Source organism: Apteryx mantelli, chromosome 7 (genome assembly GCF_036417845.1).
Source record: "Apteryx mantelli isolate bAptMan1 chromosome 7, bAptMan1.hap1, whole genome shotgun sequence".
Taxonomy (NCBI): domain Eukaryota; kingdom Metazoa; phylum Chordata; class Aves; order Apterygiformes; family Apterygidae; genus Apteryx; species Apteryx mantelli.
In genome coordinates, this window is record NC_089984.1 from 4,067,200 (window position 1) to 4,093,921 (window position 26,722).

General features: G+C 43.1%; 1 protein-coding gene across 2 annotated transcripts in view; it reads left to right on the plus strand.

Moving 5' to 3' along the window:
- PRKG1 (protein kinase cGMP-dependent 1) overlaps positions 1-26,245 on the plus strand; it is a 487,572-nt gene extending 461,327 nt beyond the window's left edge. For both annotated transcript variants that reach the window (XM_067299666.1, XM_067299665.1), the window contains exons 11-18: positions 4,079-4,218; positions 8,039-8,128; positions 10,908-11,049; positions 14,222-14,385; positions 15,412-15,534; positions 15,633-15,695; positions 16,788-16,854; positions 21,697-26,245. In XM_067299666.1, the coding sequence (XP_067155767.1) occupies positions 4,079-4,218; positions 8,039-8,128; positions 10,908-11,049; positions 14,222-14,385; positions 15,412-15,534; positions 15,633-15,695; positions 16,788-16,854; positions 21,697-21,795 (888 nt within the window). In that variant the 3' untranslated portion in view covers positions 21,796-26,245. The remainder of the gene's footprint in view (positions 1-4,078; positions 4,219-8,038; positions 8,129-10,907; positions 11,050-14,221; positions 14,386-15,411; positions 15,535-15,632; positions 15,696-16,787; positions 16,855-21,696) is intronic.
- Positions 26,246-26,722: the final 477 nt, after the last annotated feature.

A 26,722-nucleotide genomic window follows, 5' to 3' on the forward strand; every position in this document is an offset into this window, starting at 1 on the left:
CAGTGATAGCATTATCAAATAGAAATGCTGCCTTTTATTTTCTCTCGTGTTAACTTCCTTTTGTATACTTATTTTGAAGCTGTACAAGTAAGTATAGGAAAGCAGGTTACTTCCTCAGGCTCTTCATCATGTGCCCAGGCATCCCTAAAAAAAAAAAAAAAAAAAAAAAAGTTAAAAATAAAAAATCCTTTGTAATGAAAGACAAAAAAATTGAACAAATAGTCACAATCTACGATATTAAAATGACATACCAGAAATGGAAGAACAGGGATTTATTCACATTACGCTTCATTATATAATTTTGGAAGTTAGTGATCTGAGAATTCACCAGGTTGTTAGGTTTATTTTTGTCATTGACGTAAAGATAGGCAGCAGTAGCATTAGTGAAATATGGATTTGTGTTTCAAGTATGTTTAGAAGTGCTGAATGCCACTTAAAAAAAAAATGGTTCACGGTCAAATTGACTGAGAAGTGCTCAAGTTTGCTAGTGGAGCTACCTCCTTCAGCTGGAGAGCAGAGTTTGCTGAGGACAAGTGGTATGTGGCCAGGTCGCATCCTGCCCTGGCGCTCAGGGCACGGTCAGGCACACGTTTTGGCCCAGAGGTTGCTCCCAGGTCTCCCAGTTTCAGGGTAAGTGGCAGGAACTGGACAGCCCTGGTTGCATCTTGCTCCTGTAGGTCCTCCTTCTCCTCCTCTAGGAATTGCTCGTAGCAATTTGTTTATTCACTCAAATACAGCTAGAACACAGGGAAAAGCTAAGAGTGGAGCAGGCCAATAAATATATGTGAAGTCATACCAAACCTTCATCTTTTCTTGCAAGCTTTGGTAAATTCTGCTCGGCCCCATTACCACCATGTCTGGGTTGGGGCAGATGGTCTACAGACTTCAGTTTTTCCCTCTTCCTGAAAACATATATTTCAGAGCCTTCCCCAAACAACTCGCCCAACCCAAGCTAGAACCTGAAAGTTTTGGTGCTAAGATCTTCTGGTCTTAAGCTGAGATTTGGGGAGAGTAAATTGTCAGACACATTGGAAGTGGGTAGCTGAATAGCTGCCCACTGTTTCTTCAAGGACTTTGATATGACCTTGGATTTTTTTTTACCTTTGCTGTTATTTCGTTCCCTGTTCATCACTTCTCTCCCTGCTCCCCTGAAACAGCCTGGTATGAGTTAGATCAATTACATCAAACTGATATGTCATTTATTCCAAACAAAACCAAAAAAAACCCAACCCCAACTCCAAACCAAAAACATTTTTATCACTTTCAGTCTGCAATAAATGCAAAATCTGGTTTGAGCTGGTCAGCTAACATAGCAGAACAGCAGCATGTTCAGTGAAGCAACTGGGGAGCTCTGCGGGATGGATGAGGAGAAATGTTTTTCTTTATTTTAGGTGGCTTCTTTAGGTCTTTGTACCCTCTCTCCCCAAAGATTAAATGGCAAACACAGGCTTCATGCAAAGATAATAATTGAAAGTCTCAGTGTGAAATGCGGGATAGTTCCTCTGGAAAAAAATTTTTCATGTGGGGTTAGAAATGCTTGCAGCTGTGGGGAAAATGAGATGCCACAAATCAGAGGACAGACATCACACAGAAACTCCAAGTGGTTTTAAAAGAAAAGTCCAAGACGTAAAGTGGCAGCTACAACCACCCTAAGAGCAAACACGTATTTGCTGCTATGCAAGGACAGGTAACCACTTTTGTTGCAAGGGATGGGAGTGCTCGGGTATTTCTGCACAGCGGTATTATGCCAAGAGCAAAGAATACAAGCCAGCAAATCTCTGGATGCTTCTATGAAAGTAGTAGCAGAACGTTGGTAAAATTGACATCTCCACAGATGTTTTGAGAAGGACGAGAGTAATCTGAGGAAGTTCAGTTCATCTTCAGATTTTCCTGACTTTATTAAATTCACCAACCTTAAACTGTGTTGTACAAAGTGCATGCCATGAAATTCTGCAGCTTCTTTCTAAAAGGCAGTGAGCAGACATGATTTATGGTTGGTAACACATGAACTATAATGTCTGTGTTTTGGGTCATTATGGATGAAACCTCTGAAGTAGCATTAATAAATCAAAACATTTAGAATGAAATATTTGGCCGTAGAAAAGTGGATTCTCATTTATTAGTGTGTATTGCTCAATCCCTTGTAGTGGTGTTGAGAATTGGTTTGGCATGTCGTTTGACCGGCTGAGAATCTGACTTTTGGTTTTGATTTCTTTAAACCGTATGTGTCTTTGTGGGTTAGAGAGGACATTTCAGTACCAGTTTGATTTCTGGCAGAGGCTTCATGGGCTGAACTACTATGTGAACAAAACAAATGCAGAGGAAACTGGTCAAGGTTATGGTTGCAAGGACAGCCTAGGAAAAGTTTTGAAGATGCCATGTCTAATATCAGCCCACATTTCTGTTATCAAGAAAATACAAAAATATTACATTAAAATGCAGTTGTATGAATGTTATCTCCTAATCTAAAAGGCAAGCTGGATTTCTGATTTGGTCTAACGTTTTAAAGCTGCTCTTGGGCATAACAACAGATGAGCAGGTTGTCTGCTGGCTGAAGCTGGAAGTAAAAGCCAGGTTCCTACAAGAAAAACAGAATTTTTTCTCTCTCATTCAGTGGTAACTAGTAAGGGATGGCCAAGTTGGAAAGGATGGATACATTAATTTCCAACAGCTGAAATGAATGTATGCTTTGGTTGCAATCTGAAGCATGTGCCAGGGGAGCTGACAGATAGTAGTACAAATATATTCCTTTTGCCTGTTCTGGTACTGTGTGTGTGCGCAGTGCGGGACTGCAGAGCTGCACGATATCAAGTCAACTTGAAACTGTAGTAATGAGTGGAGAAAGGAGGAGACAGAGCAGTTTCCACCTATTCATTCTGCCATTCCTGAAGGCATCTTCAATGCCATGAAAGATGTTCATCTCCAGGAGGCAGGTGGATATTCTGCACCCAGCTTTTTGCTCTTTGACAAATGGACACTGGTGTCAGCTGTTGGAATAGGAAGTCAATAAAGACTTAAGATGAAAGACTTGAGACTTTCAGGAGCTTGGGTGGATCCAAAGCAATCCCATACTTCAACTCAGGAGATGAAATAATCTCCATCTTTTAGCTCACAGTCTTCCTAGAAAGCAAGTTTCTCCTCGAGCTGCAGAACCAGATGAGCCTGGTTTCCCATGGATTTGTGTATTTTGTTCCCAAGTCTCTTGCCCATGCAATATATTCACTTCCCCCCCCCCATCACCAACCCCATCTCTGCTATGATCCACGTGACAGGAAGGGACTGCAATGTTTCCACTGCTCATACCCAGCCTGAGCACCTGTCTTCTGCAAAAGGGGACATTTAACACCTCCGTTCCTTCCTTGCCAGCACTCCTTGGGATCTCTCTCCTCTGCCCAGCAATCAGTCTTAACCAATTTGCAGGATTAGAAGTGTCTTTGAGATTTGTGCCTGCCTTTCAGCCCTGCCTGGAAATGCTCTAAGGTTCAGAAGTTACTAGGGTAACACTGGCAAGCAAGCAGGTGGATCGCTTCAACCTCATCTCAGGAAACCAGGCTAAAAATAGGTTCCTGAGGCTCAAGGTTAAAAATAATGATGTGACAAAGCAGTGCCGTGAAAAAGGCAGCTTTGAAAGCATTCAAGGACTGCATTTCCCTGCCAGCGTCGGTGCATATGTTACTAGTTATAGAGAAAGGCTTTATGCAAGTTGAATCTAGCAACATCTTACGCGAGAGTCATGCTGATGGTTGGGTTTTCCCTTTGACACGGTGAGTTTTAGAGATAGTTTTTCGATTTGATGGCATACTGTAGCAGCCCACATGCCAACCGTGCGTGATGCAGCAATATGTGAAACGTTTAGAAATCTGGTTCATACCAAACCCACCCATATTTGGGTATTGCACCATATTTGAATTGGCTTTCTATGAAAGAAATTTGGTTTTGGGGGTTTTTTTTTTCAGTTTTCTTGTGGTGGGGAGACTACTTGGCGCCCATGCCGAACATTATGTTAAAAATTGTCACAGCTTGCGGGGGGGGAGATATGCCCTGCTTCTAACTGATGGGTTTGCCTGCTTTATCCAAGGTCCAGTTGAAAAGTGAAGAATCGAAAACATTTGCCATGAAGATCTTGAAGAAACGGCACATAGTGGACACGAGACAGCAGGAGCACATACGGTCAGAGAAGCAGATAATGCAGAGCGCTCACTCGGACTTCATCGTGAGGTACTGTCCCTTCAGCCTACACGCTCATTCCCCCAGGGAAGCAAAGTATAGAAAAATCTCAGTATTTAAAACCACATTGCAGTGAAAATGGTATAGGAATAGTCCCTGCGTCACTACAGAAACATTTTAGCTGTAGCTTCCCAGTAAGCGACTGCTAATACGGCACCGTAGGATGGAGTCTTCTCCAGGCCAACATGAGATTACTCTGCCCATAGCGAATGGGGGATTTCTGCCCATGCTACCAGTGTGACACCAAGCCTAAATTAAAGCTGGGACTTAACTTATTTCCTCGGGATTTATGCCATGCTAACATGGCTGCGTGGCTCCTGCTTCTGAGCACACACGTAACCAGCCTGGAGCATGGGCAGAGCTTGCCGATGTCTGTGTGCAATGCTCCGTGTAGACGTGCCCTCCGGGACTCAGCATTAACTTGGCTCAATATTGAATTTCCTCTGTTGCAAATGGCCTCGGAAAGGCAGGGCTTGCTCTTTCTAAATCAGGAGCCATCATGCAAATAAAGATTCAGCTGTATTCAGCGCTTTTCTTTATGGCGTACTAGCTAGATCCAGTTCACTGTCCCTTAACTCTTCGTGCGTAAATGCTCTAAAACCATATTCCTCTGCAGAACTTAAGGAGATGCAACTTTTCAATGTGTAAAAACGGGCGCCAGTCACTTTTGTTTGCTTTTACTGTAATAGCCAAATTCTCTGACACTTAAAGAATTATGAATATTTGTCAACAGGATGAAGAGATGATCCTTTACGTGTTTTAGATTAGAATAAGAGTGTTAAACGATTGGGACCTGTGATAGGCAGCCTCTCGCCGAACAGGAGCTATCTCAAATGAGGCCTCTTGTCTAAGCCGGTCACCAAGGCTTCCTCCACAGCCAGTGCAGAGCAGAGGGAACCTCACAAGGGTGATTCATCCCACCCTAAAATAGATGACCAAGGCACTTGGCTTTTGCTGGAGATCATTTCTGCTCCCAGGAAGCTCCAGAGATACTTTGTTAGCACAGGATGGAAACCAGTCAGCTTCTTCCTTCAGAGCACTTGGGAACATCTCCACCATCCCAGCTCTGCCCAGCAGCGAGGTGCCGCTCTCCTCAGAGCCCTCAAAAATGGGTCCCAAACTGAGTTTGGGACCAGCAGGTCTCCCTAGCTCTTGCTCAGCCTCAGTCCTGCCGGCTTTAAGCCAGCTCCACACAGAGCAATGCTGTGAAGCTCCCCAGTGCCTTTCGCTGTAGCCATCCTGGCAAAGAAGTCTCCTCTGCAGCTCAGGTTTTACTCTGCCAAAGGCTATTTTTCCTCAACTGAAGTGGAGCAGTAAAGCAAAAGACTATATGAGTGCTTTTTATCACCAGCTGAGCTGGTTGTTACTTTTGAAGCATTTATTTCATCTTCACGTTTGATTCATTTGCCACAACTGTTGCTGGCTGGAGTAAACAGGATGACGCTGTACGTGGCTTCAATTTCCTTTACACGTTGATGATTTTTATTATCTGATTCACAAACATGCCCCCATTACCTAGGCTCGAGCCAAATATTCCTTGCAAACTGTTTCAGCATATAGATATTTTTTCTGAAGTTTGATTTGGATCGATAGGCTAATTTAATGGAAGGTGAAGTGCGGGGCCAGCCAACAGCAGGGACTTTTTGACACAATTTCAAGAATATCCACTTTCAAATAAAGAGCGTGAAGCTGCAGACTTTTGTAAATGACTGATCTTTGTAGCTAATAAAATAAATACATGTCACTATACTGTCCTCATTCCCAATGTTTATCCTTCAATAATCAAGTAAGAAAAAAATTATACTAGTGCAGAGTGCTGAGAAACAAAGCACTGAAACAGGACAACAGTGACTGGATGATCTTGGGAAGTGATCTGAAATTTTTTTTCCTGCTCTGAACTGAGCTCAAAAGTGGAAAAGAAGACAAGAGGAGAGGGTGAGGGAAGAACTTTCTCCAATGCTTTATGTGCTGGTTTCCATCAAAACCCAGTCATGATTCAGGGCATCCTTCCCCGGGCTGTAGCGCAGAGGACTTCAGCAAGGCTGAGTGGTCTGGCACAAGCAGTCTGGCCTGACGGTGATTCCAAAGCAAAACTAATTCTGGAAAAAGCAGAAAATAAAAGTATTATCATAAAAGCATGAAAAATCCTTGAGCAATAGTTCAGTTTGATTGCTAAAAGTACATTAAACCAGGCAAAAGAAACAGAAGATGCCAAGCGTCACTAAAAAAAACCTTAGTCATAGATAAACTAATAGCTTTCCAGAACAAATGCTATACCTGAATTTGATAAAGAGCCAAATAGGTGTTGAGGCAAGGATGTCTGCGTTGTAGATGTAGGTCGTGAAATGTTATCATAAGTGAAGATCTTCTCAATATGAAGTTGTATGGGAGCCAAGTGGTAACTGCCGGTATGTTTTGCCATATACCTTAAGTTAATATTTAACTGAGTGCCTTCAAAAGGAATCAAATCCTACTGTTTTTTTCCCTGGTCTATCATACAGCCCTATGAAAGATATGAATAAGTGGATTTCTCGCTGGCTTTGAAGAGCTAGAATCTGCAAAAACACCTGTTTTAATTGATATAATGTTACAATGTCAGCCTTTTAGTTTTTAGCTCTGGAGATTTCCATGCATCACGCAATTTCTCCGTAACAGGGTATGCCTCAGAATCCCTTATTGCTGCAGAACTGTGCTGAGGAATTCAGATTTTTAAAATTAATTTCTAAACAGTGCAGCTGCAAAGAAACCCTTACCATATCTGGATATAGCGTGCCTGCTTCTTCAGGGAGCCTCAAATGATACCTCTCCGTGTAACTGTGAGGTAGAAGCATTCATCTGAATCTGAAACGCAAATGGACTGATATCAATTTAATATTGACAGCATCACTTTCTGTACGGGTCTCACAGTCGCAGAGTGTCTGGAGGATTTCCCTTCCCTTCCAAAGCAAAACTCCAGCCCTCCCCTAACGTCTTTCCTCCCCTCTTCTCATATCCTCCTGCAAATCTTTGAAATACTGCTCCTCCTAACCTCAGTTGCAACTTTAAAACAAAAGAACTTTGGGGGGGAAAAAATGGTTCAATATTAAAATTCAAGAAAGCAGCTAGTACTGAATGCCCTATTTTAATTTTCATAGTTGCATTTGTTTCATGTGTCAGGGGCTGGCACAGAGCAGGGATTTTACCACATAATTTAGATCACAGCTGAGAAATAGCATGGATTCATAAACCCTGGCCCATCTATCTATCTTTTTAGGCAAATTTTCCTACCTAGTCAGTCCCTGGAAGGAAAAGGAAGGGTGCTTTTAGTTACCTAAATGTTAGGAGATTCTTTTTAAACTCTCTGAAGTATATTAGCAAATCAGTTAATTTTGAGTTCTTAAGTGAATCACAAATCGGGTGGCGTTCCTTTGAACTGATTAAATGAAAAGATGACTGGGGATCTACCGCTGGACTCCACAGCTTGAAGAATAAAATGATATGGATGTCATAAAAAATGGTATGAAAACTTCTCTGGAAAGCCAAATACCAAGTTATGCAGTTAGAAATGGCAGACTTTATATTTAGTGTCCAGAGTAGTGATGACCTCAGCTTTTGTTGTCTGCGATGTGCTCCACCATTCAAATACCAAACTTCTGCTGCTGAAGTATTTCCCACAGGATATTAAGGACTGAAGAGAGATTGAAATGATACCCATAAATGTAGCAGTGGCTCTGAAAGGTTCACCTTAGTCTTGTGGCACTGCTTGGGATGAAGCGCGTGGTCTGCAAGAAGGTGGGACCGTTCACTGCATTTTCTTGTTTGCCAACAACAGGCTCTACAGGACGTTCAAGGACAGCAAGTATTTGTACATGCTGATGGAAGCCTGTCTAGGTGGAGAGCTCTGGACAATTCTCAGGGACAGGTAAGTTTTAAGAAACTATTGTGTGGAAAATGTGGAGTATTTTCCAATATGCCTTCAGATAACTTAAGACCATTATCTTCCACAGGCAAAACCACGCTATGTTTGATTTAAGATCCTAGTAAGATTGGGAAATCATCTTTTCCTATACAGTTGACTAGAGACCAAGTGAATCTAGTTATGACTGAGAATACCCTAAGGACTGATTTAAGTCACATCTAGTATGTACAAGGCTTTATACAAGTGGAGTCATATTTCAGGGTATTTTGTCATGGTCTCTCTGAAAACTGTCAAAGAATGCCAGAAAAAGTACGGTGGGGGTAGTGATGATAGTCATATGATGAATTGCATCTATGATGTATCTTTGACGGTCCTTTCTCTGTCTCATCATCTCTAAAGATTATCAGAAGCTCTCAGTACCCTTAAATTGCTAGCGGTGTATTTTAATGGTAACGTTTTCCAGGCATGGGATGCAGCTGTCGCCAGTGCTCATGCTACAATTCCTGCTTTTGGGGAGTCTGGCTGGAGACTCAGGCACCTAATATAAAAATGTGGGACTTGGATGATGCAGGCTCTGGGCACCATGGGTGAAGGCAGAGTGTGGCCCTACGTTGGTGCATGCGGTGATACCAGACAGGCGGTGCCTGCAATGTGGAGTCAGGTCTCCATGCGTTCTTGCAAGACACACTGAGGAGATGGAGTCCTTCCGGTGCTGAACCTATGTGAACATTAATGAGTGTTCACAGTGGAGATGAAATCCATGGGAAAGTGCATTTTCAACATAAAAAGCGCAGTGTTGTTCTAAGCCCTCTGAAAAATCAGCACATCCCATCCCAAGCTGCACACCCCCAAGAAAGGCTTGCTTTCTTCATCTCAAAGTTCGTTCCTCTGTTCCCCCTCTGTAACTGTGATTGCTATCATATCACAGAGGCGTTGTATGCTTAAACTTAATATTTGTGAAGCAGTCAGGTAGTGATGAAGGCCAGAGGAAATTTTGGGAGGTAGTCAGTAGTTCAGAGTCTGGGAAGCATGTAGTAAACAAGGCTTAGGGCCACGCACGGAAGTGGGAGACAGTTGTCACACGTAGACCCGCAAGAAGCGTCATTCAGTTGCGGCACAAAATGAGAGAAGTGCAATGGAAAAAAACAGTATGAAATCATGTAATTAAAGACTGCACCATAATGCACGGGCAACTGTGGTTCTGGTATTTCCTCTCTTTTGAGGGCTTGAGCTGGCAGGGTTTCGGTTTTGCACGTGTAGAGAGGAAGAAGAACGAATGTGGGTTGTGTGAGTGTACATGATATGTGCACGTAGCACAACTTTGGTGCAGGAAACTGTGATAAATCATATATAGCTATATGATAGCATCATACTTGGAACATAACTTCATATAACTGAAAAAAATGTGAAAGAAGTGCATTAGAAAGATCGCTCAGAAAGCAAATACAATTTTTTTCATTATCTAGAACAAATGGTTTTGATTCTTCCTATTCCTAAAAACATGCCTTCTGTGGACCATTAAAATTAGGACAGTAGCAAAGTTACCGGGTGTCAGAAAGTATTCCTTTTTCATTTTCTGTTTCAGAGCCTGATCCTTTAATCTTTACATCTCTCGCCTTTAAATTGTGGTTCTGCTGCCACCTAGTTTAGAAGCGCTTTTGTCCGCCTTGCAGCAAGCAGAGCTCTACCGTTCCACCGTCAAACTCGGAGCGTAAGCTCAAGGCGGGTAGTGGCATGTGGTTTCCTTCTGGAAGCATGTTGCAAATGGAAAATAAAATGAGGATACAACAATGCAGTTTGTGCTGAATTTGAAATTAACACTTCAAATTCCAGCAACTGTTATTTTTTGCCTTTTGTCTCAGTTACGAGCACTGGTCTCAGAGTTCTTGATCTCCACAATAGGTGGGGATCAAAATGTATGTATGACCCAAAACCCAAAGGCTTATAATAAAAAATCACCTTTTGCTTGCAAGGTACTTATCTGTAAATCATTACCTGTATGATGCAATTATAAAATACAACTTAACATATTTTAGATATGAATGTTTGACATGAATGTGGATTGAAGGCAAAGATGCTAACACCCAAAATGGAAATGTGGTTGCTTTTAGGTATAAAAGCAAGTTCAGTAGTGGGCATTTTCCAGGTATTAGAATGATTCTACTGAACTGTATAGATATTGTAACAATAGGATAAAATCAAGTAAGGGAAGAGATTGGACTGGTGTTACTATATGGCTTTAGGCTGCTAATAAGAGAAAAAAAATTGTGAACATAATGATTTGGTTGGCAGCTAACAAGTAGCTATCTAGTGCACACCTGGCTATCTGGCATTCTCCTAATTGTGCTGATTTATAGAGACGTCCTTTTGCCATTTGATTAAAGCATAAAGGTAGCATCCACACACAGATGCTTTCCTTCTTCATTTCCTTAAAATTTTTAACTTGCTTTGAGCTTCGTGTGCTGACAGCTGTCCTGCAGTACGATTTCTTTTAGCAGCTTGTGGGTTGCTGCAGTGAAGCATATTCTTTTGACACCACGATGTCAGTCGTTGGAAAATTTGGCTTTATGGAAAAGCCATTTGGAAATGTGATTTTATGTTAGGACTTGATCTGGGAGGGAGAATGTGGCAGAACAGTCCCTAGAGGTAAAAGAAATGCTTGACTTAACTCTGGGTAGAATGGCTAGCACCTTGCCAAATTGAGCCCTAGCGATGCGTAGTGATGGCTCAGTCCTGTATAAACTAATCGCTTTGTCCTCTTTCCCTTTCTCGTGTTACGTAGAGGTTCGTTTGAAGATTCGACGACCAGATTTTATACCGCGTGCGTGGTCGAAGCTTTTGCCTATTTGCATTCCAAAGGAATCATCTATAGGGACCTCAAGCCAGAAAACCTCATTCTGGATCATCGAGGTTATGCCAAACTGGTAAGAGCCTATAGTGTCTTCCTTTACTCCAAAAGCAAAAACAAAAAACCCCAAAACATTTCTGGCTTTCTTCTGGTACAGGACACCTCGTATTAGGGGTAGAGGAGAACATAGGATTAACCATCAAGGGTCAGAAACAAAGTCCACCCAGCCAAGGGTCCTGTTTCTGCCGGTGGCTGGTGGTAGGAGTTGAGTTAAGAGCAGGGCAAGCATGTTGTCACCCATCATCAGGATATTCTCCTGGCCTCCAGCAGACTGTGCTGGTTTAGCTGAGCTGTAAAACACTATTTCTGGCTAAAGCTTGGCGTTCAGAGCTACAATCCTGGTGACTGGTAAAAACAAATTTGCAGAGTACTGGTGTTTCTGAGTAGGTTCTGTTCCACACATAAAAAAAACATGATTCTTAATGGAAATATTAATCATGACATTGTCATGGCAAGAAATATTATTATTAATTGCTTTGGATCGTCAGACCGTGCTGCTAAATTGTAGCTGATACAGCTTCTTGCTTTAGTAGGGGGATTCAATTTTGATTTGTCTTAGCTTTTGGTGATGTTGTAATGTCTAAAGCTATAACTTCTCATGGAAGAGGTTATGTATGTGCCTGAGCGCCATAGTTTCAAATAAAGCCAATGTTCACTGGAGTTCACTGGAGCACCTCACACACTGGCAGTTACCTATAACAGTTTGCAGTATCATGTCTGAAGAGTGGGAGAGAAAAGTAAGAGAACACCATTTTTTCAAGAGGCTCTGCTTGCTCTTTTCATTCCAGTTTTGAATTCTTTACGTTACCTATCATGCCAATTGTGCGTAATCAAATTATATCGATGCCATGCTTATTGCAGTCCTGGGCAAATACACTGGCAGTCGGATGTAAAACAACTCTGTGAAGCTGGATTTTCAGTTTTGGGCTCGTTCTTTAGTGGATGTAATAGCACTTATGCATTTTAACTGCCTTCTCTTAAGAGCCTTCTACCAAGCACCTCTTAAGAGCATTTTACCAAGGCTGTTAAAAGCATAGCTGCCATTAGGGATGTGCCTCTGAACACTGGAGTCTCAAGGACATCCATTCCTAAACACATGCACTGCAAGGAAGAGATTGCAGCTTATTTTTTTCAGTTTTAACAGCCCAGTGAGTCCTTGCCTGGGCCTTGCCTTGCATAGGCACTCATGGGAAGGTGATGCTACTAGGCAACATTATGCTTTAATAGTAAAGGCCACTTCTGCGTTAACATTGCAAACGCACCTGACTGATCTGTGGAAACTCCTATGAGATGACTGCTTAAGGTTCTGGCTAAACTAGTCTTCTCAGAAGGTCGTGGTGCTTCTCAGTGTTGTCCTCCTGCAGCATCCACCTCTTCAAACCAGGATGGCGGAATCTCTGCAAGACCTTCACCCCCACAAATGCCAGGTTGCTTTGACAGAGGGCTAAGTAACCTGGCTCAACTCCTATTCCCTGAATATTATGAACCCAAAATGTTGATATTACTGCAAAGCAACCAACATGTGGCCTTCTCCTGCTGCATGTCTTCGTGAAGGACAAGGTAGTTGGAGATCAAGCAGGATAATGTACATGGCTGTACTCTATTGTAAGAGCTTAGAAAGTGGCAGTGGGGTTTTTGCACTGTGCACTGGCCACTCCTTGATGACTGCTATGTCCGGGCTTAAATGGCCACAGGCATCTTGCCACCCTGTGGTGATGTGTTGCATCTTAATATTGCATCAGAAGGCTTCTTGAGGGTTTGTAAGTAAAGCCACAGCAAAAATGTTCATGCTAGGAGTGTTTCCATGGGTTTCACTTTATTGTGCTATTCACTCGTATTATTCTTTTGCGTCAAGAATCAATGTAGATGTGCCCTGCACATAAGGCATGCACCAGATGTCTGGGGATTGCAAAAATCTCCCTGAACCTGTGGAGAAAGGGAGAAAAAAGGACTTCTCTTGGTGGGAGGTGCTGTCTCACCCCCTTTTGGGGAATCACCCTTATTAACTGGTGGTGATGTGGGCACTTGGGAAGCCTTTTCTACATCAGTGAAGGATGGGGCAATACAACCCTAAAAGGAGGGCTGTTTCCAAGAGGCACTGATGGTCTTCTGCATTCCCACCCCCCCTGAGAGTCACCAAGGGCCAGCATCTCTGCCTCTGGGATGAGGGACTCTTCCCTATCTGTGGGAAGAGAAACTCAGGAGCAGCAACAGCAGCCAGAGCAGTAGGTCAGACCATTTTGGTGTGCTGCCACTTCACTGCGTGCATGCAACCAATGAGCACCATCAGAGGCCTTTATGGCCAGGCAGCAAAGAAGTGTACCGCCAAGTGTCACTAGTCAGAGTTTATCCTCCACAGCATTTCTCTAAGGCTGGTGGGGTCCAGCAAGGTGTCAGATGAGAAAAGTGGATTGGTTGCAGGGCTGTCCTTCTCCCAGCCCCCAGGAGGGTCCGAACTAGAGTCTCCACCTTTCCCATCATCAACCCCCAGCTCCTAAGATGTTTTGATCTCACTGGCAGTTTAGGGGAGACTGCACAGTGTGGCGCAAGAGAAGTATCACAGATACCACAGCATGATCAACCCTAATCCTTTGGGGATTGCATCCATTTAGGACTGCAGTACTGATGTTTTGCCCGTCCCTAGTGCAGGAAGGTGTAGGAGTGTTTCACAGCCATCAGGGGACAGCAGAGTGTGCTGCAGACCACAGCTATGGGCAAGCAGAGCCCTGAGGACAGGGGAGGGCAGAGCAGTTGATGGACTGAGCTGAGTTTCAACAAGAGGAGGAGAATCGGCGTGAGCGCTGACGCTGATCTTTTGTTCTGAAGTCAATGCACTAAGCAGAATAGTTCATTCAATAGTTCAGGTAAAGATGGGGAGTTAAAAAAAAAAAATCAAAACAAGCTGAGCTGTGAGTGATATAAAGCTGCATCTACCAAGAAATGTTCAGAGCGTTGTATTTTGTTCTTCTTACCTCAAGAGAATCTCCATTTTGTATTACGAAGGATAAATTGGCAAAAAAAGGTCACTGCAGATGTCTGCTTTCCGAACAACCCACAATGCTTTAGTTATGATAATATTCCCACGAGGAAATCTGTTTTCTGCTTTGCTTCGCTTTAAGAAAAACAGAGCCCCATGGCTGAAATTGCCTTTCTTTCTGTGCCGTGATGGAATTCTGTTCCTTTCACAGGTCGATTTTGGCTTTGCAAAGAAAATAGGATTTGGAAAGAAAACATGGACTTTTTGTGGAACTCCAGAGTACGTAGCCCCAGAGATCATCCTGAACAAAGGTCACGACATTTCAGCAGACTACTGGTCACTGGGAATCTTAATGTATGAACTCTTGACTGGCAGGTATGGGCATTGGAGCCGGCGCGGCTGATAAAAAGAGCAGAATATTTCTGCCATTGTCACTCTGATTAGAAGCCCAGGAGATTCAGAGTGGGTGCTTGCTATAGTGGCACAGAGAAGCCTAAACACTGTACTGTTGAACCAAATAATTTTTTTTTTTTCCTTTTTAACCGTAGCTTCCGTATGGATCCCTCAAATGGCAAGGCATTGCTAGGCTTTTTAGGAAATGCTGTAAAATGACACCAAAACCCCACCCTCGTTTTTGGCTCCTGTAGCTGCCGCTGAGCTGAACGTGGTGGGGAAAGGGTTTGCAATTCCATCAGGGTGGTGCGAGTGTAGTGGGGTCTTGCACCTCTGGAAGAGAGGTGGTAGGTCTGACACGGTGGAGACTTGAGTCGCTATATCCATCCCTTCTGTTATTTAGTTTAGACACAAGGCTTGCCACCTTAAACGCTCTTCTTGCCTATGCTTCTTAAGCACTTATGCAGTTCTCGGTTCTCTTATATATTGGGCACATGCATGACAGTGTAGCCTGAAGCAAGCAAACCCTACTCTCCGCGTTTAGGAGCTGTTTATTTGTATACTGTTGTATACTGTTCTTCACTCAACTTCCCTCTCTTCTGTTAAACCAAGGGAAACCTAATTAATCCCCAACAACAATGTGTCACAGCATCAAATAGAAAATAAGCCAGCGAGCAGAGCTCAGACCCTTGTTCCTCAGGCTGGCAGGACTTGGGGCGTTATGGAAACAAAGCTTTTAGCCTGTGCTGCCTGGAGAACATGACTTTCCTCTTTGATACTTCCTTTCCACCAGCTGGGAAAACATCCCTTAAATCCAGGGAGTATCAGAGCTCCATGGCCAAAAAATGGTTAAGGTCATAGGAGGCAAAACATTTCTAGTTGTCATCTACCTTTTCTCATTTCTCACACGATAGGGAACTATGGTTCGGTTTGGTTTGGTTTTTGTAACAGTCTTTAATGCTATTTTAAAGATGAGCTTTAATCTTTTTCTTTCTCTCTCCTCTGAAGTCCACCTTTCTCAGGCCCAGACCCCATGAAGACCTACAACATCATATTAAGGGGAATTGACATGATTGAATTTCCAAAGAAGATTGCCAAAAATGCTGCTAATTTAATTAAAAAACTATGCAGGTAAATGCATGAAATGTAATCAGCTTTATCTTAGGCACAGAGAAATGAGTCCCTCAGAATGATTAAAAAAGTAACCAGTTTTGTTGTTCCTTTTACAGGGACAATCCATCAGAAAGATTAGGGAACTTGAAAAATGGAGTAAAAGATATCCAAAAGCACAAGTAAGTGTCTTCACCAACCATCCATCATTTTAACCCACAGAAACATTCATTTCAAACACTTTAATTTTCTGTGAGAATCAGTTTTCTTGAATTCTTTTGGCCTGTCCCTTCTTTTGTGCTTTAGACTTTAATTTGCATCAGATTTCCCCCCCCCCCCCAGTATTTTGGTATATATTCTAGCCCTACCTGTGAGCAAAATGCGTTGCACATTGAATAAGACCTTTACGCTTGGATTACTATAATGCAGAAGATCATTTGGAAACAATCCAACTAGGCCACTGCCTTTTTGCACTTTTTTTGGTTTGCAGAACCACTTTCCAAGATTTTCCTATATTTCCCTCCCCCCTAGACAAACTTTCTTGCTACCTATAAGGTTAGTCCTCCATCCCTTCTGGTCTGATGGTACAGAGTTCTTAAGTGACATTTTATAAGCTCTATTTTTCTGCAGGAATTGATTCACAAGAGCAGCTTTCACACTGCTTGAGAGGAATGAGTTCAGGGCACATCCTGGTAGCAGGTTATCTCAACCTCAGCAGGTTTTCTCATCTCATCCATGCTGGTCCTTCTCTGCTGTCATCCCCAAAGCAATACAAATGTGCTGGATGGACATTTGGGGGTGGATGGGTTTGAAGGCCCAACTCGCGGCTCACCCACCTGCCTGAGCTGCCAAAGCCCAAGCAGACCCAAGGCACCCAAATGGAGAGGAGGACATCCCTGTGCAGGTCCTTAGCTCGAAATCTCATATGAAGACGGTATATAAAGGGTCTCAGTTGAGAGGGATCAACCCTACAGGAAGCAAACAGCAGCTGCCAGGACACCTGCAGTGAAGAACGGTGTTCTTCTGAGCATGTGTAATTTATACATGCCATTATATCGCTGCTGGGTTGCTCCACATGCTTCATTTTCAGCTTAAAAAAAGCATATATAAAGATGACAGGAAAAATTATTAACACTAATTAGACAATTTTGAAGAACGTAACTGCAGGAGTTAAAACCTACAGCTTAAGCAACCTAAATTTCATTATGTGCTACAATTATATCTTGGCCATAGGTCTAACTTCCTGATCTGTTTTCTTATTCTCTCCCTTCTAGATGGTTTGAAGGCTTTAACTGGGAAGGGTTACGAAAAGGGACACTGACACCTCCTATAATACCCAGTGTAAGTTTACTACTTATTTTCTCTTTCTCTGCCAGTAAGTTTCTTTAACATGAATTTTGTGAAGTTCCAGCACTAATACGCTGTAGGTAAGTGGGTACAAGCATGGCCTGTATTTCTTTTGAAGATGCTTGTCAAAGGAAAAAAGAAATCAAAGCCCAATGACAAAGTCAGTTTAGAAGTTTAGAGGCATTTTCATGTATACTTTGTCTCCTGGTAGTCTCTTCAAGGGGAAGGAGGTTTGGGGGCATGACTGTGAAGAAGTGCTCTTCCCAGCAGGAGAAGTGGGAAAGGGTCTCCCACTACTACCTATTTGGTGCTTTTTCACCTGCTCCACTTGTTTCTTCCTCTGCTTTTCACATTTCAGCAGAGAGCTGCTACTTTCACCCCTTTTCTCTGATGTGTCCTCTTTCTTTCTCCTCGTTCTTCTTTTTCTTGGTGGGGCAAGTGGGATTTGTATGCCTCCTCCCTTTTCCTTTCTCACTAACCTTTCCCCTTGTCTTTTCTTTTGTGCTTTTTACCCTTTTCTCCTGCATCCGTGTCCTACATGAAAAGCTCTGTTACCGACTAGTTTATGTTTAACTGGGAGCAGACTCCGAGAGACAGCGCTACTCATTTTCCTTTACACCAAAGCTCTTCCTTTGATGTCTTTGTGAGCTCTTCACCCATAGAGCCAGCTGCAAAGGGAAACCAAACAGGATTAGCTGATAGAAATTACCTTGGCCCCTTCTGTTCTGCAGCCTCCCCTCCTTGTTTCGGCTTAATCCCTTTCCCTTCATGCCTCTCCTGCGGGATCATCAAGAGAACGACATTTGCAATCGCATTTCATTGTGCCCCTTTGCTCAGTCCACTCATGGTCCTGTGCCTCCTGCAGCAGTAGCACGCAGGGCTCCAGGGCTAAATCCTCCGGCACCAAGTTTTCTTCACAGCGATGAAAGAGCAAGAGGGTTTTGTGTCTCCCTCTCTCCCTGTGGCATGCGTCGTTAAGTCAGACAATGAAATCAAGTTTACTCCTTTACTTCCCGTTTCAATTCCTGGTTTACCTGTGCTATGTGCAGGATGTCAGTGTAGCCTGAAAATGTCCAGATGTGTCTTCCTTATTGTTCTTAGTGGATTTTTAGTTTAGTAAGAGCGTATCCAATGCTTTTACCTAATATCAAGTCAAGTTTGATCTGAGTTCTTTTATAGTCACTGGTGGATGATAGCTGTAGTTGTCTCTTCAACCAAGTAGTCACCTCCTGAAGATTGCTGCTACGCCAGATGTTCCTGCACCCTAAACGCACGCATTCTCCTTTGCGTGCTCATCTGTGCGTCCATGCACAACGTGGATATTGAAACATTAGCCCTGCTAGTCTGCTGTGGAGGACTAAGTGAAGGATTAAGTACAGTACCCCCTCAGTTCCTCCCAGCTGTGAGATTCAACCCTGCCAAGCATTCATGCTAGCTGAGCTATATTCTGACTTTTATTTTTGCATGCTCACCAGTATCTTTAGAGTTTCTGCTGTTATTTCCTAAAACTTTTGGGGCTTCAGCTTAAGGCTTACATTCTGGCCAGCCTCTTGAACCCATTTGTTCTTTTTTTTTACTGGACTGACCTCCTTGCTTGATATATGGGACTGTGACATCAACCATCATTTACAGTGGCATGTTTTTGCATCACAGACAGCCATAAGTAGTGTCTTTTATTGCTGGGGAGAGGGTTACACTACTACCAAGCACCCTGCATGTCTAACCCTCAGACAGAACAACAGGCAGCAGTGACTTCAACAATATCTACTCTCCAAGTGCATGAATTCCTCCATGATATACCAAGCTGGCATGTTGCTCCACCATCAGACGCTGTCTCTGTTCCTTTGGCATTACCTGCAGGGACCATTCCCCAGCCAGTTATGCAGGGCTTGGGAAATCACATTCTCTCTGCTTTTTCATTTAGGCCCAATGCAGTGTCAGGAAAGGGTCGTGTCAGCACCCAGTCCGCTTTGCTGGCATTATTTCTTGGCCTTATCAGGGTGTGTGTTCCTGGGTCCAGTGACTTCCCACCAGGAAACATGTCTGTGATTGCCCCCAAGAGAGTGAGCTGCTGCCATCCATTCAGCCAGTCCACCAACACCAAGCCAGCCCACTGCTTGAAGTAGATGGGAGCAGTCTTCCCTCTTCAAAGGCCTCGGTCTTTCCTCCAGGACAGCTTCTTCTCAATGCTGACAACCATACGTTGCCCTAAGCCCAATTCAACGCAACTAATTCTTTGCTGGATCTCTTAGGACTAATGTCTTCTCTAGGCGTGCTGTTAAGATCTTCTCTGAAACATCCCTACATTAGCTAGTGAACCTTCTTGACAGTTTTTCAACCCCACAACCTTGTTTTCTGCAGCCTACTCAGTTGCTTTGGCAAAAGTTCAACTGTCAATAAGGGACATATCTGAAAACTGACCAAAAAATACTTAACTCTGGGAGAAAAAATCCGTTTCTTCTTCAGTCAGTCCACTTCTCTGTGTGAGTTGGAAAGGAGCCAGCAGGGTTAAACATACAGACTAGCTGTTTTTTTTAAGAGAACAGTCTTTCACAGCTCTTCAATTCACATCAGTGGTTACATGGTACTACTGGTGAGGCAATCAAAAGCTACTTCTTGGCTCTTGTTCCACAGGATTTTAGGATAGATCTCAATTCCGTCCTACCAGAAGGACAGCCTGCTTCTGGACATTGCTTCAGGGAAGCAACTGAGCCTTGATACTGCAGCTTAAATCTGTGATGTCCTGCAAAGACACTCCTACTCCTAGTGTCTCTTCCTAAAGAAGTGCAGTCTTGGATCTTGGCTCTTTCCTTTGAGGAAGATATGCAGATCTCTGTGCCATAATTCCTCACAAGCCCATAGGCCAATAAGCAACCAGGCAGCTGATACAGGTGTTTGCACTTTACCCTCTTGGATGGAGAGGGGATGAATCTGTAGTGTCCCTTCCTGTCTGGGGTGGGCTTTGAGAGGGGCATTTCTTCCAATGTCTCTGACTGGGAAGGAGTGCAGGCCACGTATTGGTGACCTGGACCTCAGAGCTGTGGGGAATTGTGGACATTAGCATCACAAAACATCAGCCAGCATGGTGACACCTGATCCAACTTTTTTCCCTAAATTGTATTTCTTTTGAGGAACCCTCTCCTACATATTAGCCATTGGGCACACTCAGCTTTTTTATTTTGTGAGGTGGTTTTGCATTTTCAAATGCAATCAGTTTCCCAAAGCAGGACTCATTTCCAGTAAGGGCTCATCTAACCTAGAGCTCAATCAACAAAGATGCCCCAAGAGTTGACACCAGCAGAGCAGCCTTGTGGAGCTCTGCCAATGCTTTTACCGAGTACAGTCCACTTACCAAGGAACCATCATTTCTGAGATGTTTTCGACAAGAAGCTGCCGCTCGTGTGCATCCACCCTGGGAATGGACATACCAACAGCTGCATCTGTTTTACTTTGATACCTGTTGGCTTGTATGTTTATTCCCAACCCTCCTGCTTCCGGGGGGCAAGCTCGCGTATGGATTTCCTAGTTGAGAGATGCCCTCCAGCCCTGTGTCACTGCACATGGGAGTGGAGGAAAGTGAGCTTGGAGCACACCCTAACCTCCAGCTGAGGTGAAGGTTCTCCAATTTATCAGTGCCACCACCAACACAGTAAACAGAAAAAAAACAACTCAGAGAAAATGAATTATAGTATTCAGTACCAAGTGAAGCATCTCATCATTCCATTAAGCTTTTACATGCTTTTTCAAACTGAGTTGAGTATTTAAGGTTCTTAATTTTCACTAAGATGTTTTAAGGAGCAGATAAATGCTGATGCAGCTGAGTAGCAAATTCAGAGTTGAATTCTGACTCTTATTTGATCAAATAGCCTTCTCCCAAGGCTTGTAGCAGCATCCAGCATCAAATACGTCTCCTGAACTGGGGACTGGTTCACAAACTTATTGGAGGACAAGCTGGACTCTGGCAATAAGTTCTCCAACAGCTACACAAGGGACGTGAAACTATTACAACGTGTGCCAAGTGTTTCCTTAAACAGCATTCCTGTGGGAAGTGCAGTCCTCCCCAAATCTGCACTGGCGACCTTGAGGTACTGCTGAAGGTACTAACTTTACTCTAGTAAGACACAGATTATTTTTGCCTGGAGGAGCTGCTGGTCTATTTTTGTATTGCTTCAGTTTTTAAAATTACATTGACTCTATCAGGATCCCAGCATAAGAAAGTTTTAATTATTGTCATAAAGCAGAAAAATTAAATTATCTAATTAGAGTAGGTTTTAAGTTACGCTATTCCCCCCCCCAAAAAAAAAAAAGAGAGAGAAAGGTACTTAGCCTTCATAATCCTATTAGATGGCTGAAACTCAGACTTTCTGCTTCACTGGGAGCATTCATATTTGGTTCTGTTATAGTTCAGGGCAAACTCATTTGTGTCAAAATTCGTAATTGGAAATTCAGATGCATCCTAGGAATATCAATTTCTCTCAGTTTGCAGGCTCTGCAGGCAATCTCAAAGCCACCGGAGGCCGAGCTCGCGGCCTCAAAATCAGGATCCTGGAGCCACAACTTGAAATCCTGAGCTTTAGGAGAGAGAGAGCCCTGGAAGAAGGCAGGGGTTTTTCTACCAACCAACTGGGTAGGAAAGTTCTTGAGCCAGAGATCCTAGAGGGCCTGGATCCTCGGTAGCGGTACTAGGGAACCAGCTAGGATTTTGTGGCAAGTCCTCCTGGGACTGAGCAGAAAATTGTTGAATGCAAGACTTGGGTATTCTGTAGAGGTCCAAAATCGAGCTTGCGCAACGAGCCAAGTCAGCCACCCAACCTTGTAACTCTGTTCTTTCGACAGGTTGCATCTCCGACAGACACAAGCAATTTCGACAGCTTCCCTGAGGACAATGAGGAACCACCCCCTGATGACAACTCAGGATGGGACATAGATTTTTAATGTATTTCTTTTACCTGCTTCTGCCTTGCTGAAGACAGCTTCCGGGGACGTGGCTGCCAGCAGAACTGAAAGAATTGGGGAGGATTAGTGCTCGGGGTCACCATGATGCCTTGATTGATGCTGCTACAGTAACTACAGTGGCATTAGGACTTCTTGCTTAGATGACAATAGTGCTCTTCATGTTTTATGTTCAAACTTAAAATAGCAGTTGACATGGTGGTCCTGACGCAAAGCCTTTCACCAGTAAAGAAATACGTTTTCTATCACTGCAACGATCTTGCTATGCTCTAATTATAAAAGTTGAAAGATACATAGTGTAAGATGCACTTAATTCTAGCTGCAAGGTACTGGCTTTTATCAGTAGGATCAATAATAATTTATTAAGTACTGTAGCGAAGCGCAGTACAGGATTTGGGCTACTCCCACACGTCAAGCTCTGTAGGTCTTCTACTGTAGGCCAGGGTAGAAACAAAGGAGGACCACAAAAACACCGGTCAAGGAGTTCGTGTCAAAAGCAGTGGTAAGGTTTGTCCTTTTTCTTTCCGAGCAGTATTCATGACGAGATTGAATGTTACCGTTCCTCTTTCTTTTTGAGAATTTTTTTTTAACCTGACGTAACAAAGCACAACTGCTATAGATTCTGTTAAGAACTGTTAAGGCAGATATGGGTCGCTTCTCACGTACACCTGAGAACATAGTGTAACACAAGGCTTTTTTGTTTTTCTTCCTTTCTTTTTGGTACAAATACATAATTGCATGAAAAGAATCATAAAATTATCCATTTTACATATAAAATAGCGCTTAAATAATGGTCCTATAATAAAGCGACAGCAGCCAACTGGTCTTACTGATTAGCTATTAGACATGAAACTAAGCTTAACTTTTACCTTTTTAGAACCCAAAGGGAAAATATAAGACCCATAATGTACTTTATAGGTGCTATGTACATCCTTCGTCTGTGAATATACCTATTCAGTCAATGACCATTTCAGAAATATGTAGCAAGAAGCATCATTTTCCATCGCGTTCTAAGAACAGAAAACTTTAAGTCTCCATTTTTGCATCTCTTCCACATTTATTTCAAAGCCAATTTTTTTTTAAATAAGACGTATGGTACGGGGCCAGCGTGCTGGCTCTGTCTGGAAGATTGCACGTCAAAACGTAATTCTAATGCCGCACCAGAGTAAGTCAGAAGATACTCCACGGGAAAGTCAGTGGAATTAAAAGGAAAATTGATACTAGCTCAACGCAAACATGTTGCGTTTGGGTGAGATTACTGCTTTACCTATCTCCAAAGTACCAAGTCCTCAGTGACCGTGCTTAGGCACGGTGATGGCTAGAGCTGAGGCACCTCATATTAAAAAAAACCCTAAAAATAAAGAAGAGCTGGGAAAGTAACACTATTACACCTGCGCTTTCCTCTCACTTCCACGGCTTTTCTGCAAGAGCGGCTCCTTTGCTTTAGTGAAGTCTCTTCTGATTTACCCCGAAGTAACCAAAAAATCCTGTCCTCTATGCCTACTTGGCAGGCGTACCCGCGGCTAAAGGTTTATCCCGTCATTCCTACACGAAGCCCGAGCTCTCGGACTCTGTACCGACTCTGCCGAAACCTGCTTGCATCCGTGCCCGCCCCAAGCTTGGCAGATGCTGCCCCGTTTGATCGCAGAGTTGCCAAGAGCTGTTGGAGACAACGGAAGTCGAAAGACCAACTTCTGCTAGTCGCGATGGGTTATCTGCTGTTCCGATTACGACTGTGAATTATCCCTTACGTTTCAGTAGCTCCTGGGAATTGTCGGTTTTTATGGTGCGTGTGTCCCCATACACAAGTAATTTCATTGCAGGAGTATTTTTCCAAAGGACGAGAGTCCAGGCTTTGACCTTGTTCCCCTGAGCAGGAGTTTTACCTTAAAAAGGGGAGTGCTAAGAAAACACACGCGTCAACGGTAAAAAAATATATATATATATTTCTCTGATGCTAATTCCCAACACTTTCCCATTTTCACAGTGCAAGCGACTTGTGTAGTCTTAATAGAGCATATTAAAAAGATACTTTTCCCCACTTCTTTGACAGTCTCAACAGTATCTAAAGTTTGCCGAAGAGCTCAGTTATTGCAGACCCCCTTTAAAAAGAGTCTGTTTCACTGAATTTTCTTCATGCTTTAATAGGCGAGGGAGTTAGCGTCTTCAGCGCGGTAACTTCAGGTTATTCCTGCTATTCATTAATCGCGTGTGGCATTGTACTAACATCTGTTTGCCTCGAAAACCATAGGGAAAAGGCAGTAGCTACGTCTACCGGGAATTACTTGCATAGAATAAATACACGCTTGGTTTTAAACGTTTATCGTAAGGATTGAAAACCCTGCCTGAAAGCAAACCCTAAATACTAGGGCTAAAATAACCGCTAGGCGTCCTACCAAACGAACAGTCGCTTGACTGTGTCAAAGCCGAATTCTGCATTCGTGTCCCCCTCTTTCTTCACTCAATGACGTGGCTACGTTGCACGAGAAAACTTGTCGCACTGGTTGCCGTTGCGCAGAAGACTATAAAGAGGAGTTTGTCTCAATTCTAGGTAATACAATATTTAGCACTTGAGATTCAGTTATCCGTCGAGCGAGGACTTGCCACGGGAAAAGAGCATCACGATGTTTTTCGGGGGAGAACTGAAAACATTGCAGGAAGAATGTTTTAGAAAATGGGCTGAGGAGTTGTTTTCTTTCTGCCTATCAGTTTTTCCTTGTGCCACATACAATAATACCTGAACCGTGTGGCATGCACTGTATTGAATATAAATTTATTTTGCTATCGGACACCTCACTCAACTTTCATCACCTTTACTAAGCATACGTTAAACATAATTAGCATATGTATATTAATAATATACGTCTTCATTTATGAGTAATATATTTGAGTTGCATTATATATATATATATATATATATATTCACAACAACTGATTGCCTCTGTGTTTCCACATACTGTCTTTTCTTCTTTGTCTCCTTTTTTAATATATGGGACGACGGTGTATTTACATAAGGGCAAATCAGCTACCATATTTAAAACAAATGTGTTAAGATTGGTGTCATAAGATACAGATGATCTGTAGCTTCTTACAGTGCTGCATTATCCATAGTAAACTCTTATTTAACAGCAGGACCACAAGCAAATATTTATGTAAATAGATATTTTCGTGTTGATATTTTGTGGTACACATATAACTTTTTATTTAGAGTTCCATGGCATTATTACTTCCTTTTCTTATTTGTAATGTAATGTTTTTAGATCAAAGTAGACTTGAATTAATGTCATAATTGTCAGTATTATTAAACTTTACGTCAACTGTACTGTTACTCATCTGTCCCATGGTTTTAGAACATGACTAGCTATCTGGCATTGTTGCAAGTGCCTTAAATTCATGGCATCCTATAAAAAAAATACAAATTTGGTGTTATGCTGCATGACAAAGACAAACACACCTCAAAATGTTGTCCTTTCTTAGCTTGCTGCGTTTTACAGTTCTTTCTGCTACCGATTTCTAAGCCTTTATTATATAATATTGATGAATTACAGAAATGATGAAGTTGTTCTCTTATTTCTGTTCAATGTACCAGAGCTGTGTATCTGTTAATGAGATACAGAGTCATTTCTGTGAAATGTATAAATGTATGTGCGGGTCAAATTAATATATGACATACTATCAGTCTGTATACAGGTATTCCTGTTTTGCTAAGCTGTGCAGATTTGAACTAATAGTGCAGTAACGGTCCAACATATCACGTTTTCTAAACTTCATTGCAAACGGTCCGCCCCGAGAACGGATTTGGCGATCGGGCGTCCTCGCGGCCAAGCAAAACCGCGTTTGGACCGCGACAAAAATAAACCATTACAAAAAAAAGCAAAGCTGCATCGTGTTTGCACCACTCAACAAAACAGGATCCGTGCTTTCCATGAGTTCTTCTATATGCAAGTCCTTACGGAGGCGAGTTCTCGGCCCACCCAAAAGCTCCCCGTCGAAAACGTTACCGCTTTTGCTTCCTCCGCAGCTGCCCGCGGCATAAAACGGAGCGCCGAGACTCGGAACGGTTTCGGGCTTTAGCGGCAAAGGGAAACGTCATTCGGAGTTGCCTGTCCTGCCGGTCGATGCTGGTTTTACACTGGTCATTGATTTTGTATTCTTATATATTCTTCTTTCCCCCCCTCCCCCGTCCTCTCCCCACCGCGGATTCTACGTAAAAGGGTTTTTGTCTGTCGGAAGACGTCCGTCGTCGAATGGTCGCTGACCAGTTGCACTCTTTTGATGTAGACTTAAGAACCTGTTTTCTTTGTTTTTTGGGGTTCCCCCCCCCCCCGTAAATTTAACTGCTTTGGTTTCGCTCTGTATTTTCCCCGCAGCTGTAATTGCCGAGTGCCTGTTGTATACTTTATAGAGTTGAAATAAAAATAATTACTTTTGAGCACCGTTTTGGGGCGTTCCTTCCCCGCTGGAATTCAAGCGCGGGAGAATCCTGCGTCCGTGGTTTGGCGTTTTAAAGCCCATTTTGTGTTCTGTTTCGCGGTCCCTTGCGGCCAAAATTATTTGACGGATGCGCTAAATAGCGGGCGGCTATTTAAATCGCACCGTAGTCAAGGCTGAGGGTCCGTGCTTCAGCGCGATGGAGAAGACACCTAGGAGAGGGGACACTGGAGGAGCTGCTGAAGAAGACGAGAACATTTCCTTCCAGTTGGCAAATAAACTTGATAACTGCCTAAATAGGAGCGGGGAAACATCACCAAATGATATTTTCGGGGGGTTTTTTGGGTCACCCCACCAGGCCATACCTCCTGCATGATGCTCCAGCACCCCCAGCAACTCACCCCCACCTCATTAAAGACATTAGTGCCCTGGGTATGGCTTGGCATGGCCCGGCTCTGATCCCATCACAGCAGAAGTC